This window comes from Tauraco erythrolophus, chromosome 21 (assembly GCF_009769465.1).
Source record: "Tauraco erythrolophus isolate bTauEry1 chromosome 21, bTauEry1.pri, whole genome shotgun sequence".
In the NCBI taxonomy this organism is placed as follows: Eukaryota; Metazoa; Chordata; class Aves; order Musophagiformes; family Musophagidae; genus Tauraco; species Tauraco erythrolophus.
The window spans coordinates 8,813,795-8,826,758 of NC_141485.1; the positions used below are offsets into that span (position 1 = coordinate 8,813,795).

Below are 12,964 nucleotides of genomic sequence, written 5' to 3' on the forward strand. Positions count from 1 at the left end.
CAGCACATGCTCTGTCGTTCTGGAGGCGAGGGAGAGGTGTAGGACATGTGCTTGCGTTTGCACAGTTACTCTGTGCAGGTCCAAGTGCTCCCACCTGTATATTTGGACCTCGCGCTGTTGGCTCCAGCAGGAGCAGGGTTAGCTCCACGCTGAGTCATTTTGAGAACGCTCATGCCAGTTGTACCTTCCAGCTCTCCAGATGGGAACTGGTGGTAGCCGATGCCGTGCAGCCTTCCTGCCTTGGAAAACAGCCCCATCTCAGTCCCAAGGGAGCGAGCCCTTTGACTTTACTTACCTGTTAACTCTCAGCCATGTGGGTACTGTCCCAAATTACAACCACTGCCGTATTTCAGTGCTGACTATTTTAATAGACGTGCTCAGTTAATGTGCTTCCATAAAGAGGTTGTTATCAGGACGATGGCCAGTGTCGTGATTGCTGCTATAAATGTTCAGAATGGGGAAATGACTTAATGCAACTTTCCCCGGGTTTTCAGCTGGCTCTTGACTTCCCCTTTTGAAAAAGCGGAAGGACAGTCCATCGCTTCTTCACTCTCAGCGCTCTTTGGGAGGCACTTTTTGCACGGCTGCCTGCCCAGCAAGGCTGCATATTGCTGATGGAGTCGTTAGCGCTCACTCAAAACGAGGGCGAGGCATCACAGTGAAAGAATTTTGAAAATAAACAATTCCAGGCTACTGCCTTGTCTGGTGTGTAACAGCAGAGTGTGGACATCCTGCAACTTCCCATGCAGGAGCTGAAAAAAAAAAAAGACGACTGATGTAGTGGTTTTACTGGAAAGACTGGAGTCCTTGTGTGACTCGGGAGTCAGGGCAGTGGTGTCCGCTGTGTCCATCCCGCTGGCTGGGCTTCCAGAAATGCTGATGGCTGCATTGGTGTTCAACGCTAAAGTCTCTTTTTGGTCTCAGACATTTTGAATTATATCCAGCAGAGAGAAATTAGACAGACAAAATAATTGCACTCATATTTATACTTTCCAAATATCAATTTTATATTAAAAAATAATCTATCTTTCTCTATATATAGTCCTTACAGGTAGATGTTGACTGTGTTGAAAGTCACATTCATTTCCAAACTAGTAATACTTGAGGTGTGTCACTCTTCCGTTATCGAGTGATAATGCCCTAAAAAGCTTTGGCTGTACAAATAAACAAGTAAATAAATAAAATTGCAACCACTTACTAGAGCTCTGAATATTTTTTGTTCCAGCAGAGAACCTTTGTGGTGATGAAGTAGCAGATGTATTCCCCACGTTTTAGTGAATTTTAAAAGTAACTTTAAAAGCCTGTGCTTTGGGCTGTTTTTTTTTTTTGTCCAAAACAGGAATTTTGGATGTGCAGAGTGTCCCCAGTGGAACCTGGTGTTCCTGGGTATGGCACCCTGGGTTTTCTCACGCCAGCAACCGCTAGAAGTCAGGTGAGGTCCAACACCTTGGCCGTGCAGTTGCTGGCTGGTGTTTTTTCCCTTGGGATTTGAAGTTTTCCACATACAAAACTTGAACCCTTTCCCTTTCGTTTCTTTTCGTATCTGCCCCATCAGGGACAGACAGCTGGGGAAGAGAGCAGACTCATTTTTGTGGTTTTGCAACAGCTGTTAGAGCACATAGTACTGCTCACACACAGTGATTTGCCATCTGTGACGTGAGCGAGGCCTCCCTTGGCTCTGCATTGAATTAAGCTTAAATTTAAACAACCAAAAAATCAAAAATTGCATTCTGAACAAAATTAAGGTGTCATTCCTTTCTTCAGCTCTTAATTTCTAGGTTTTGGTACTAGTTCTGGGTGGAACGCTATAGAAAAGAGAATAGTCCATTTGCCTAAGAAACTCCAAACCTCCAGCGCTTCATCTTCAACAACCTCAATTGAAATCTGTCACGTGAAGTCCTGTACCTGCTCCTCTTGCTCCAGAGCAGCGGTGCGTTGCTGAAGACCACTGCTCCCACCTCGGTCTGGAGGCCAGTGGAAGTTCTCCATCTGTCTCAAAAACGCAGTCCTGCATTCAGATGCCAGCCTGGCTTCCCAGAACATGAATCAGCTCATGAACTCCATAAACTCACCCTGTTTAGCAGATGGGTCATTACTCCTCCAAGAATTGTCTTCTAAAATTCTGCTTCTTGACACCTAGGAACTGCGGGACAGTTGGTGGGAACACTAAGCAGTGTATCATACTGCGTTACACGTTGCGTCTCGCTGTGAATAACCCTTTGCCAGCAGTGAGATCTACAAGCTCCGTTTCATTTCTCGCATCACAAGATGAGGGATGAGGAAACAGGAAGAAACACGTGAATTCAAGTGGTTTCCAGTAACGCGCTGTCTGTAGAGTGGTTTTAAATTCAGTACAAACAATTGTAACTAAGAAAGTAGCTTTTGTGACAAAGTTTGTGGTGGTTCTGCATAAGAAGCAGCAATCTGGCTCCTACCAGGGCAGAATCCAGCTGCAGAATCCAGAATCCAGCCTGGAGATATCTGTTTTAATATTACTGGTTGTATAATTTTGCCTTGCGTACAGGGGAGTCCCCACTTTAAAATAACAACAAACCAAATTTACATGACCGTGTTTCTGATCTCAACACCTGCAAAGCACCGTACTTGAGATTCAGGGGAGAACTTTGGTTAGTATTTGAATTTTTTTAACGTGGCCAGAGCAAGATTTTGCCTTTACAGCTACTGACAGCATCAGGGGCTGACCCTGGGCCACAGTTTGATGTTGATGGTCAGTGGGGAGAGCCCGTGTTGGCTCCACTGGTGCTTTGGGGCTGCTGCTGCCAGGAACGGGGACACAGGTGATGCCTCACTGACCGAGACTTCTCCGCTCCTGGTTGTGCAGGGGTCTGGGCTTGCTTTGATGACCAGCAAGGTGTTGGCCTGCCGGGGACACCAGCTGCACCTGGGGATGGGCTCCTGGAGGGGATGTAGTGGAGAGACTCAGGGATGGGGATGGGGCTGGCTCAGCTCCTCGGGGACTGCTCAAGGGAGTCTTTTGGTGGCGGATTTTGGGGAAGCTGCAGGTGACAAAGGAAATGATGATGCAAGGGCAGCAGCTCTTGCACCTGCTGCCCCATCCTGCCTGTGCCGAGCCCCCAGCTTCCCCCTCTCCCTGTTCTGGGAGCGCTGGATGGTCTCCCAGTCATACTGAGGACGGCACTGTCGTCCCTGTGCTTCATCCAGCCCACCCAGCCCTGCTTGGGAGGGTCAAGACTCCTGTGGTTGCCATCGTCAAGGTACTTGTTTGTCATCGACCCTTTGCGAAACGGGTGTTTGTGGCACCCTGAGCCTTCACGGGGCAGCATCAGTGGTCCAAGGGGCCACTTGGCTACCGGGGCGACCGATCTGGATCTGGACCTTCACTGTCCTCTGATTTTTGGGGTGCTTCTAGGGCTGGGGAGGAGGTGAGCAGTGGGGAGTGCCCAGGGCATCCCCAAGGCCTCCCTGCTGCCCGCCTCCTCCCCAGCCCTGGAGCCGCTGGAGGTGCCCCAGGGAGACTCCCCACGGGAAACACCAACTCAATACAAACCACAGTGGGTAAACAATTACGGGCACGATTGCAGCGGGACTTCCGCTTTCCCGAGGGCTTTAACGGTGAAACGGAGCTGTGTGAAGGCAGAAGGGAGGAGAGGACGCTGAGACGTCTCGGGAAGGCAGGAGCAGGGGGCTGGATTGGGACGTCGCAGCTGGGAGCAGCTATGGGGGACGTCTTCATCCGTCACATCGAGCTACTGGGCTACGAGAAAAGGTTTTTCCCCAGCCAGCACTACGTGAGTACGCAGAAACCTTCCGCGAGCAGTGAGGATAAAAAGCCTGGCCAGCAAATTTCTTTAGATAAATGGGACCCAGCACCTAAGAACATCCTTTTTTTCAGGGGGGTCATAGATGGCATGAGCTTGAGGCAGCCTGTCCTGAACAAGCAAGATTTTGGGGACCTCCTTTGGTTACTTCGCAGGCTTGGAAAGAGCTTTTCCCTCTTTGGTGCCCACCCATCTGGGTGCTTCTGTCCCCTCTCCGTCCCTGCCGAGCTTCCCTTGAGCCCAGCCTGCTCAATGCCAGGGCAGAGCTACTCCCACTGGGGAGGTGGAAGGAAAACACGCAGTTTATCTGAAATGGAAACATCTGCGGGGGTCTCCAGGGGCTTCAGCCGCAGCGGGGTGTGGGGGTCCTGCTCCCCTGCAGAGCTGCAGCACCTCTGCTTCGCCCCCCAGGTCTACATGTTCCTGGTGAAGTGGAACGACCTCTCTGAAAAGCTCGTCTACCGCCGCTTTACCGAGATATACGAGTTCCACGTGAGTTGTCCCGAGGCGGGCACCGGCCCCTGGCCCAGTGCACCAGGGCTTGGGGTGGGGATAAAGAAGAGGGTGAATTCCAGCTGAAATTGCCCCAAAACAAACCTGGCTCAAAAGAGGCTCCTGTGTCCCTGTGCTTCAATCTCCTTCGCCCCTCGAAGCTGGAGCCGCTGGCTCTGTGCTCCCCTGGCAGGTTTCTCCTGGTGTCGAGGTGCAGGTTCCAGGCAGCACCAGTCACCACGTGCCAGCAGGCAGCGGGGCGAGCACCAGGAAGGGGGGCAAGGAGGGGTGGGGGTCCCCCAGCACCATCCTCACAGCCGTGTCTCGCTCTGCTCCACAGAAAGCGCTGAAGGAGATGTTCCCCATTGAATCCGGGGACATCAACATGGAGAACCGGATCATCCCGCACTTGCCAGGTGAGGGGCAGGTGCTGGGGCTGGAGGCTGAAATAGAAATTGTAGCTGGTTGGGAAATTCCCCGGCGGGCCAAGCTCTGCTGGCTGCCTCCCACACAGGCGCTGGGTGCGATTTCTGTTCCCACCCACTGCGCTTGAAATCAAAACCCCGGAGAGGGCTGGCTGGTTTCTCCCAACACTCGCCAGCCCTGCAGACCCCATCCTTCCTCCCCGAGGATGCTGCCCACAGCACTGGCTGCCACCCCTGCCTGGGGCAAAGGGTCTGGCTTTGGGGAGCCGAGCTGAGCCGAGCCGAGCTGAGCCAAGCTGAGCTGAGCCAAACTGAGCCGAGCTGAGCCGAGCTGAGCCAAGCTGATCTGAGCCAAACTGAGCCGAGCTGAGCCAAGCTGAGCCGAGCCAAGCTGAGCCGAGCCGAGCTGAGCCGAGCCGAGCCAAGCTGAGCCGAGCCAAGCTGAGCCGAGCTGAGCCAAGCTGAGCCGAGCCAAGCTGAGCCGAGCCAAGCTGAGCCGAGCTGAGCCAAGCTGAGCCGAGCCAAGCTGAGCCGAGCCAAGCTGAGCCGAGCTGAGCCTTCCTTCGGTGAAGCTGTCACTGGGATCGGTTTTCGTGCCCTTACAGCAACACACATATTTTGTAAGAGGAAGCGGTGCAATATGTCTCCAATGACAGGGAATGAACTCCTGAGCCAAAGAGCTGACAGTTTGTCCCCAAGCACAGTGCAGGTCAACAGAATTCCCCTTTTTATTTAATTTCCTCCTTTAAAGGAGGCAGGAAGGAGCATGTGCAGGTGCCACACCGGGGGGACTCCCCTTGGGACCAGATTAACACCGCTGTGCCGGGACCTTTCTTACGTGCTGTCACGCCAGAGCTGTTCAGATCGTCCTCGTCCCGTTTGGGGAACCGAAAGCTCTGGGGACAAGGCAGGCGTCGGGCTGCAGTGGTGGGTGCAGGGGTGCCACTGACCACACACGCACCCCGACACGGGGTTCAACGCTGCCGTGGGTCAGGGCTGCCAGAGGCATTTTGGAGCTCTGGGGTCAAGAGCGGCTGCTGCAGGACGTGTGCCGTGGTCGGTGGGACGGAGGGACGTGCGTGTGTCCCCTGGCCCCAGGCTGGTCCCCTGAGTCCCTCCTTGTGCCCCAGTGCAGTTGCTGCATTTGTGGCCCAGCAGCTGGGCTTAGTCTGAGCATGGATGTGGGAGTAATGTTGTAACTGAAATGGGGTCAAACAGGGTCTTTTCTGGGCTTGCACGAGCTGTGCAGGAGCCCACAGGCTGCAGGGGACGAGCTCAGCTGCCCCACGCTCGCCTCCCCAGCCGCTCTGCCGAAACGAACCCGTGGCTGCAGTGCTTCTGCAAACAGCTGTGGGCCTGTGGTCAGCCTCTCTCCAGCTTTTCCAGCGCCGTGCGTGACCCTCCATGCGCCTGCCACGGCCGGGGCTGGAGCGGCGAGGGAGGAGACCAGGGCACACTCCCACAGAGCTTTGCCTTACGGGCACCGCACAGCCACGCAGCACCCTGGGGCCAAATCCACACGTTTTCAGGACAAAATTAATGATTCAGAGCAACCTGCTGGGGAAATTTGTAAAAACAGGGCACTCTGTCTGCTTTTTCCCTCTCCTCCAGCCCCAAAGTGGTTTGATGGGCAGCGCTCGACCCAGAACAGGCAGGGCACTCTGGCTGAGTACTGCTACGCCCTGGTCAATCTGCCCCACAAGATCTCCCGGTGCCTGCATGTGGTCAACTTCTTCAAGGTCCGTCCCAACGACATGAACCCCGTCACGGACAGCCAGTGAGTCCAGCACCTGCCACTTCGGGGGCAATCCCATGTCCCCGGCGCCAGGCGCTGGCAGCAGCCCGCAGGGAGGGCACCGCTGCCGGCGGTGACGGTTGGTTGGCATTGAGCTGCCTTTGCTCTGACCCATCTAGGATCAAGAAGCCCGAGGTCTTCCTCCTGCCGAAGGATGCCACAAAAAACTCCACTGGTAAGAGGCCTCAGAGGGGTGCAAGTGGCTGCCTCGGCGGCAGCAAAGCCCAGCCAGGAGAGGGGCAGCTGTCCCACGGCAGGTGCCCTGACCGAGAGCATGGCCTCTGTGCCAGAGCTGCAGCTGGGAGGAAGCCACAGCCTTGGGGAACATGAGTCGCTGTCCTGGAACCCAGCTGGTTTGGGACCAGAAGAGGCTGGGAGAGCGCTGGGGGCTGTCCAGGAGCTGCTTTTGGCCTGCCTGAAATAGGGTATTTCTGTGGTGGGGCTGGGAGAGAGACCATCTCTCACTTCTCCCACGCAGACATCACGGGCCCCATCGTCCTCCAAACGTATCGAGCCATCGCCGACTATGAGAAGAGCTCCACATCCGAGATGGCTCTAAGAGCTGGGGACATGGTGGACGTCGTGGAGAAGAGCGAGAGCGGTATGTGTTCATTCCTCCGGCGTGCCCCCAAGGGCCAGTCCCCTCCTGGCCACCATTTCAGCACAGGGTCTGTCCTTCCCGCTCGCATCCAGACGCAGCGTGTGAGTTAGTTACGCTGACATACATGTTAAAGGGTGGGCGGTTGTATCGGGGTCTCCTGATGGAGAGGAGAAGCTCAGAACAAATGCAGCTGGCAGCACCAAACCTCTGGGTGCTTCCCACCCCCTTGGGACATGTTTTGCCATCACATGGAGCCACATGACGGTCGATTTTGGCCAGGAAGGGTGTGGGGCAATCCTAAGAAAACCCTGCAACCTCCTCGCATGCCTCAGCCTGTGCGGTTTCCTGCCCAGGAGGAAACAGGATGAAGTGGCCAAGCTCCCTGGTTGCACCATGTAAATGGAGACTGGCCCCAGCACTGTCCCTTCTGTCCAGGCCACGTGGATGCTGGCGCCTACCCCAGCCGGGGACAGCCCCGACGCTGGTGCCCCCGCAGTGCCCCCACAACACCCTCTGCTCTTGCCCACGGCTGCTTTTCTTGCAGGCTGGTGGTTTTGCCAGTTGAAGAATAAACGGGGCTGGGTGCCAGCTGCCTATCTGGAGCCGATGGACGGTCCCGATGAGTCCGAAGAGCAGGAGCCCAACTACGCAGGTACGATGTTGGGGTCACTGGGATGTGCACCAGAGTGCAGCCTGCCCCGGCTCCCTGCGGGGCTGGGTCATCGCAAGGCCCCCGCGGGGCAGCCCACGCTGTGGCAGGACTGCTGGGCACAGAGATGTTGCTGCGGAAGGTGCCAGGAGGGATGGAGCTCATCGGGCCACATTGCGTGGAGCAGAGGGACGATCCCGCAGACTCGTGCTGATTGCTCCCTGGGCTCCGTCTTTGTGGTTTTTGAAACACCACAACAGGCTCTATCAGCACTTGTTTAATCACGTGAATTATAAACACGCTCTTCTGCAGAGATAGGTGTGCTTCCACCGCCTGCGTCCACCAGCTCCCATCTGGAGAGGTGCTGGAGGGGCTGGGATGAGCCACAGGCACTGGCAATGCTGGGGGAAGTCTGAATCCCAACTTGGAGACCTGAAACACCTCAGATCTTGCCTAAAATGTAGGGTAGATGCTCTGGTGCTTCCTCTCGTCAGTGGCCAGAGGGGCTCAGCCCCATCCCTGCGGCGGCAGCACACAACCCCCTGTCCCGATTCTGTGCGCAGGTGAGCAGTACGTCGTCCAGAAAAGCTACACAGCTGTGGAGGAAGACGAGCTGACCCTCAAGGAAGGTGACACCATTGAAGTCATCCACAAGCTCCTCGATGGCTGGTGGGTCATCAGGTGAGAGGGGCCAGGCACAAATCAGGAAAGTGGGATTGAGGCAGAGGGAAGGGATGGACCAGCGGCTCTCTGCGACGGGGCTGGGAAAGCCACGGACCGTCCGGTGCCACTGCCCAGCACTTCATTTTGCAGGACTGCTTCTAGTAGCCTGTGGCTTTGCCAAATGTTAAACATCGCAGCTGGGGCTTCCTCTGCTGGGGGCTTCAGAAGTATCCAAGAAGGAGGCAGATGGGAAAAAAAAAAAAAAATCTGTTATTTTTCCTCTAAGTATTCTGGCCCGTTCTGCTCAGCTTTCATCCTAGCCCTGGCCTGCCCTGCAAACTCGGACTTTCCCAAGGGGAACCCCGGCTGTGTCCCTGCTCCGGAGAGGCACAGCTTGTGCAATCGCAGCAGGGCACGATGCGGCTGCAAAGCCTGGGGATCCTCCTGCCCCAGCCTGCGCCCAGGCAAGGGGGGCCGGGAGGGTCTCCTGGTGTTTTCAGGTCTGCTGGGCTGGAGCGGGAGACGGGCCGGGGACCAGGGAGTGTTTCTTGAGCACAGGGTGGGGTGTCCTCAGCGATGCTTCAGGCGCCCAGTGAAACCCCCCGGGGACAATAATATGAGCTGGTGAGACCTTGAAAGCTGTGAGCCATTGCTCTGTCTGCTGCCTACTTGCTTTTGGGACCCAAGCTGCACTTTCAGGGAAAGCCACAGGCACCCAGGGTGGGGGGACAGTCAAAGCCCCCCTCGCGGCAAGCAACACAAGAAACAACTCACCCAGCCCTGGCTGAGGACAGGCAGGAGGAGGTGGTGGATGCAGAGCCACAAATGCGAGCGACGTTGCTTTGTGTTGCACTGCAGGAAGGATGAAGCCACGGGTTATTACCCCTCCATGTACCTTCAGAAATCCGGGGATGTGAACACCTCCATGAAGAGTGAGCTGAGGAACCGGAGCGCTCCTCCACGGAGGTAGGAGAAGCCCTGGGTGCAGGGGAGGACTAAAGCTCTTCTTCGAGGGGATAAAATGAAACCAGACAGTGGTTTGTGGTGTCCATTGCTCGCCCTGGCAATGAGGAACTGCTCGGGAGAGGTGTGAGCAGGTCAAAGACGGACCAGGAGGCAGGTCCTGCAGGGCTGCAGGAAAACAGCTCTGTGCTCCCCGACTTCCAGCAGTGGAGAGGCACCCCAGCACCTCGGGCATGGGGCTGCATGGTCCTTGCTCCAGCAGCTCCTCCAGCCAGGCGTATTTCTCCTTGTCTGTCCTCAAAGTTTCTTTTCTGAGCTAATCTTGTTTAATTTTCAAATTGGCCTTTTTCTTACTTCCTAAGTGCATCCACTGAATCTTGGAGCAGTGAGGAGAGATTTGACTAATCAGAGCTGCCAAATGGCCTAATCTGATAGGAGGATTTGAGCTAATGGAAGGGATTTAATTTTGATTAAAAAGATAAAAAGCAATAATAGCTCATTAATTCTGATGCAAAGAAAACTGCCAGGAAGGGCAGAGCTTGCCACTATCTTTTCTTCCCTACAAGAAGACACGGCAGCCTCACTATAAAATCTCTCAAAATCCAGCTCTGCAGGAGCTCGGATTGAGTGTGAGACGGTGTAAAATGGCCCAAATCCACCAATTTGAGCGCAGCGATGCTTGCTGGTACCCTTGGGGGAGGGCAGGTGGCCTGTTTCAAGGACAGTGACTCGCCTCCCATGGGGAACGCTGTCCCTGCGGTGCTGGAGATGGCAACCAGGCTGAGCCCTCTTGCAAAGGTGGTGACCTTTGGGCAAGAGCTTTGCTACGAGACGGGGTGTGTGCTCAGACCAGAGAGGGGCAGAGCAGGAGGATGATGCCATGGGATGTCAGGAGCCACCTCTCATGCCCTGGCAGTGAAGACAAAGCAGTGGCCTCTGTCTGCCTGCCTGGGGACGGTCCCCGGCACTGGGGGTTCCCCAGCAGCAACCTGTGAGCACACAGCTCCAGGCTGCTCAGCCTTTCACTTCTCTCAGTGGTTTCTCTGCTGTGGGTTCAACACTGCACGTCCAGGTGCAGGCAGACACGTACCCCACTCTCTGTTCCCCTGGCCCAGGCACTGATCCTTGGGCGTTGGGAGCCATGCCAAACCCTACACCTGGGATCTAGGGCTTTCTTGAGCTCTGTTGGATAAACCTCATGCCCATCTCGTCCTTCCAGCCTTATGCCTGTTCTACCTCGCCATCCCTAGCATTACTTTCCAGACTTGTGCCCAGGCTTCACTCTTCAGTATTTGCTTCCAAAGCACCACTCCGGCTGCCTCCTAACCCACCATACATCACGTCTCACCAACGGCTGCCCTTGAGGGCTGGCATCCACCTGCTGCCTTCCACCAGGCAAAACTGCAAAGCAGATGTTGGGGTGTGAGTGAGGCAGAGGAGGAAGTGTGAGGGGGAAATCGTCAGTGAGAAAGTGCATGGCGTGAGAGCTGCTGGGACGGAAACTGAAAGTTTTGTTTCTGATTCACTGCAGATCCACCATCCGAAACGCAAAAAGCATCCACAAGCAGAGCCGGAAGCAGATCAGCCAGGAGACCTACAGGAGGAACAGCAGGAAGTACATCCAGAGCCGGAGGAACATGAAAGGAAATTTCCAGAACAAGGCCAATGTCATCAGTAAGTCTCAACTGGACATGGGCTGAAGTCCTGCAGGCATGGCCCCTGTCCTTCAACGCTGGTTGCTGGAGTAGGATGGCACATGGATGCCACACTTTGCTTGTCTACCGTTCTCCTACGGGGAAAGTGTGTGCAGGGAGGAGTTTCTTTTCAATGGGGTTTCTTACCTCTGGTGATAGGTCTGACAGAGAAGGAGCAGAATATGGTCCTGGTGGGAGGTCAGCCCACATTCAGGGCCAGTGCTTTCCTCTGTGCACCTAACCTCACCTGTGCTGCTTTGCCGTTATCGTTATGGTGTAGGTTAGCTGTCAGCAAAGCACCTAGAGGGAAGTGTTGCGTGAAAAAGGAAGCTGCTATTGAGGTAGATGCTTTGGATCTGGTGATCCCCATGCAGGACCTATGCTCTTCCCAAGGAAAAGCAGCATCTCACGCAGACCTGGAGCTGGGCTCCCACCCGAGCAGAGCTCCCAGCTGGACACCGGTGGGCTCATCCCACCACCCTGACCTCCAGGAAGACCATCACACATGGCTGAAACAGGAGGAGAGGCAGCAGCTTTGGTGGCCATTACATAGGAAACTTTTGACCGTTCACATGAAGGTTTGGGTGGTGGAGAGCTCTGACCCACCTGTGCATCTGCTTTACCCGCAGTTGAGAAAAATGAGCGAGAGGAGAACAAGCCCAAGGCTCAACCTGCTGTTCCTCCCCGTCCCAGCAAAGACCTCATCCTGAACCGCTGTACCGAGAGCACCCGGAGGAAGATCCTGTGAGCCCTCAGCCCCCACACCAGCCAGCCGACGCTTTATCTCCACTGGCTCCTGCAGCCAGGGCTCAGAGCCAGACCAGGGGACCCAGGACCCAGGCAACCCAGCAGGCTGCTGGCCAGATGGCCACAGCCCATCTTCATCCACCAGCACAGCAAGCCCAAGATGCCCTAACGGCACCGCCCGGAGCACCCCAGCCTGACTCCACCGGCTTCTGGGGGGCTGAGACCTCCACAGCCACTGGGGACTCCTCGCCATAGACCCCTTTCTATCACTATTTGTATTTTGAATGGTTTTGTGTTTTCCACCAATACAGGAGAGACACTTTATAGACATATTTCAACGTCCGCCTGCACAGCTGGTCAATGCAGCCCGGCAGCATGGCAGCAGGAAAGGCGTTTCTCTCTGGCACATCCGGCGGGGGCTTGGGCAAGGGTCTCTTGCGAAAGATGCTGAAGGTGGGAAATTTGGGGGGGGGGGGGCGGGGAACAACGGCATTGTCCTCCCGGAAGGTGGCTGCTCTGCTGCCTCTAGTCGAAACCAAGGGCTGGGATGGGGGGATGTGGTGTCTGCCGGGTGGGGCAGGAGCCACGAGGCAAGGTGGCCGCCTCGAATGGCAGTGAGGTGTGAGGGGTGGCCATGGGGTGGCCAAGGCGTGAGAGGTGAGTGGCTTCCAAGGCTGCGGGCATCAGTCTCTCCTGCTGCCTCACAGAGGGCTGCCATGTTGGGAGGCCAGCGACCATCACAGCCCGGCCAGCACATCCGGGATGGGGCTGCTTTGCAGCACCCCATGGTGTGAGAGGTGTTTGGGTGCCACCACAGCTAGCCTGGCCACCGCCGTGCCAGGTGGTCCGGGTCCAGGCTTGGGTTTGGGTCTGTGTTTATATTTGGGTCTGTGAGTTTTGGATGGGGTCTGTGTTTGGGATGGGGTCTGTGTCTGCGTTTGGGTCCAGGTCTGGGTTTGGAATGGGGTCTGGGTTTGGATTTGGATTTGGGTCTGGGTCTGAGTCTGTCTCTGGGTCTGGGTGTAGGCTGGGTCTGGGTCTGGGTTTGGGATGGGCTCTGCGTTTGTGTTTGGGTCCGGGTCTGGGTTTGGGATGGCGTCTGGGTTTGGGATGGCGTCTGGGTTTGGGATGGGGT

The 12,964-nt window shown here is 55.8% G+C and overlaps 1 protein-coding gene across 2 annotated transcripts; it reads left to right on the forward strand.

Annotated features, from left to right (window-relative positions):
• Positions 1-3,641: 3,641 nt before the first annotated feature.
• Positions 3,642-11,934, forward strand: NCF1 (neutrophil cytosolic factor 1). 2 transcript variants are annotated; one of them, XM_086624713.1, is made up of 11 exons: positions 3,642-3,770; positions 4,212-4,307; positions 4,633-4,708; positions 6,329-6,494; positions 6,632-6,687; positions 6,991-7,113; positions 7,658-7,765; positions 8,326-8,443; positions 9,284-9,391; positions 10,920-11,062; positions 11,712-11,934. In XM_086624713.1, the coding sequence occupies exons 1-11, from the start codon at positions 3,699-3,701 to the stop codon at positions 11,828-11,830; spliced, it is 1,185 nt and encodes a 394-aa protein (XP_086480839.1). In that variant the 5' UTR covers positions 3,642-3,698; the 3' UTR covers positions 11,831-11,934. The 2 variants fall into 2 exon arrangements, with proteins under 2 accessions (XP_086480839.1, XP_086480838.1); XM_086624712.1 differs by having other exon boundaries at positions 4,212-4,292.
• The last annotated feature ends 1,030 nt before the right edge of the window (positions 11,935-12,964 follow it).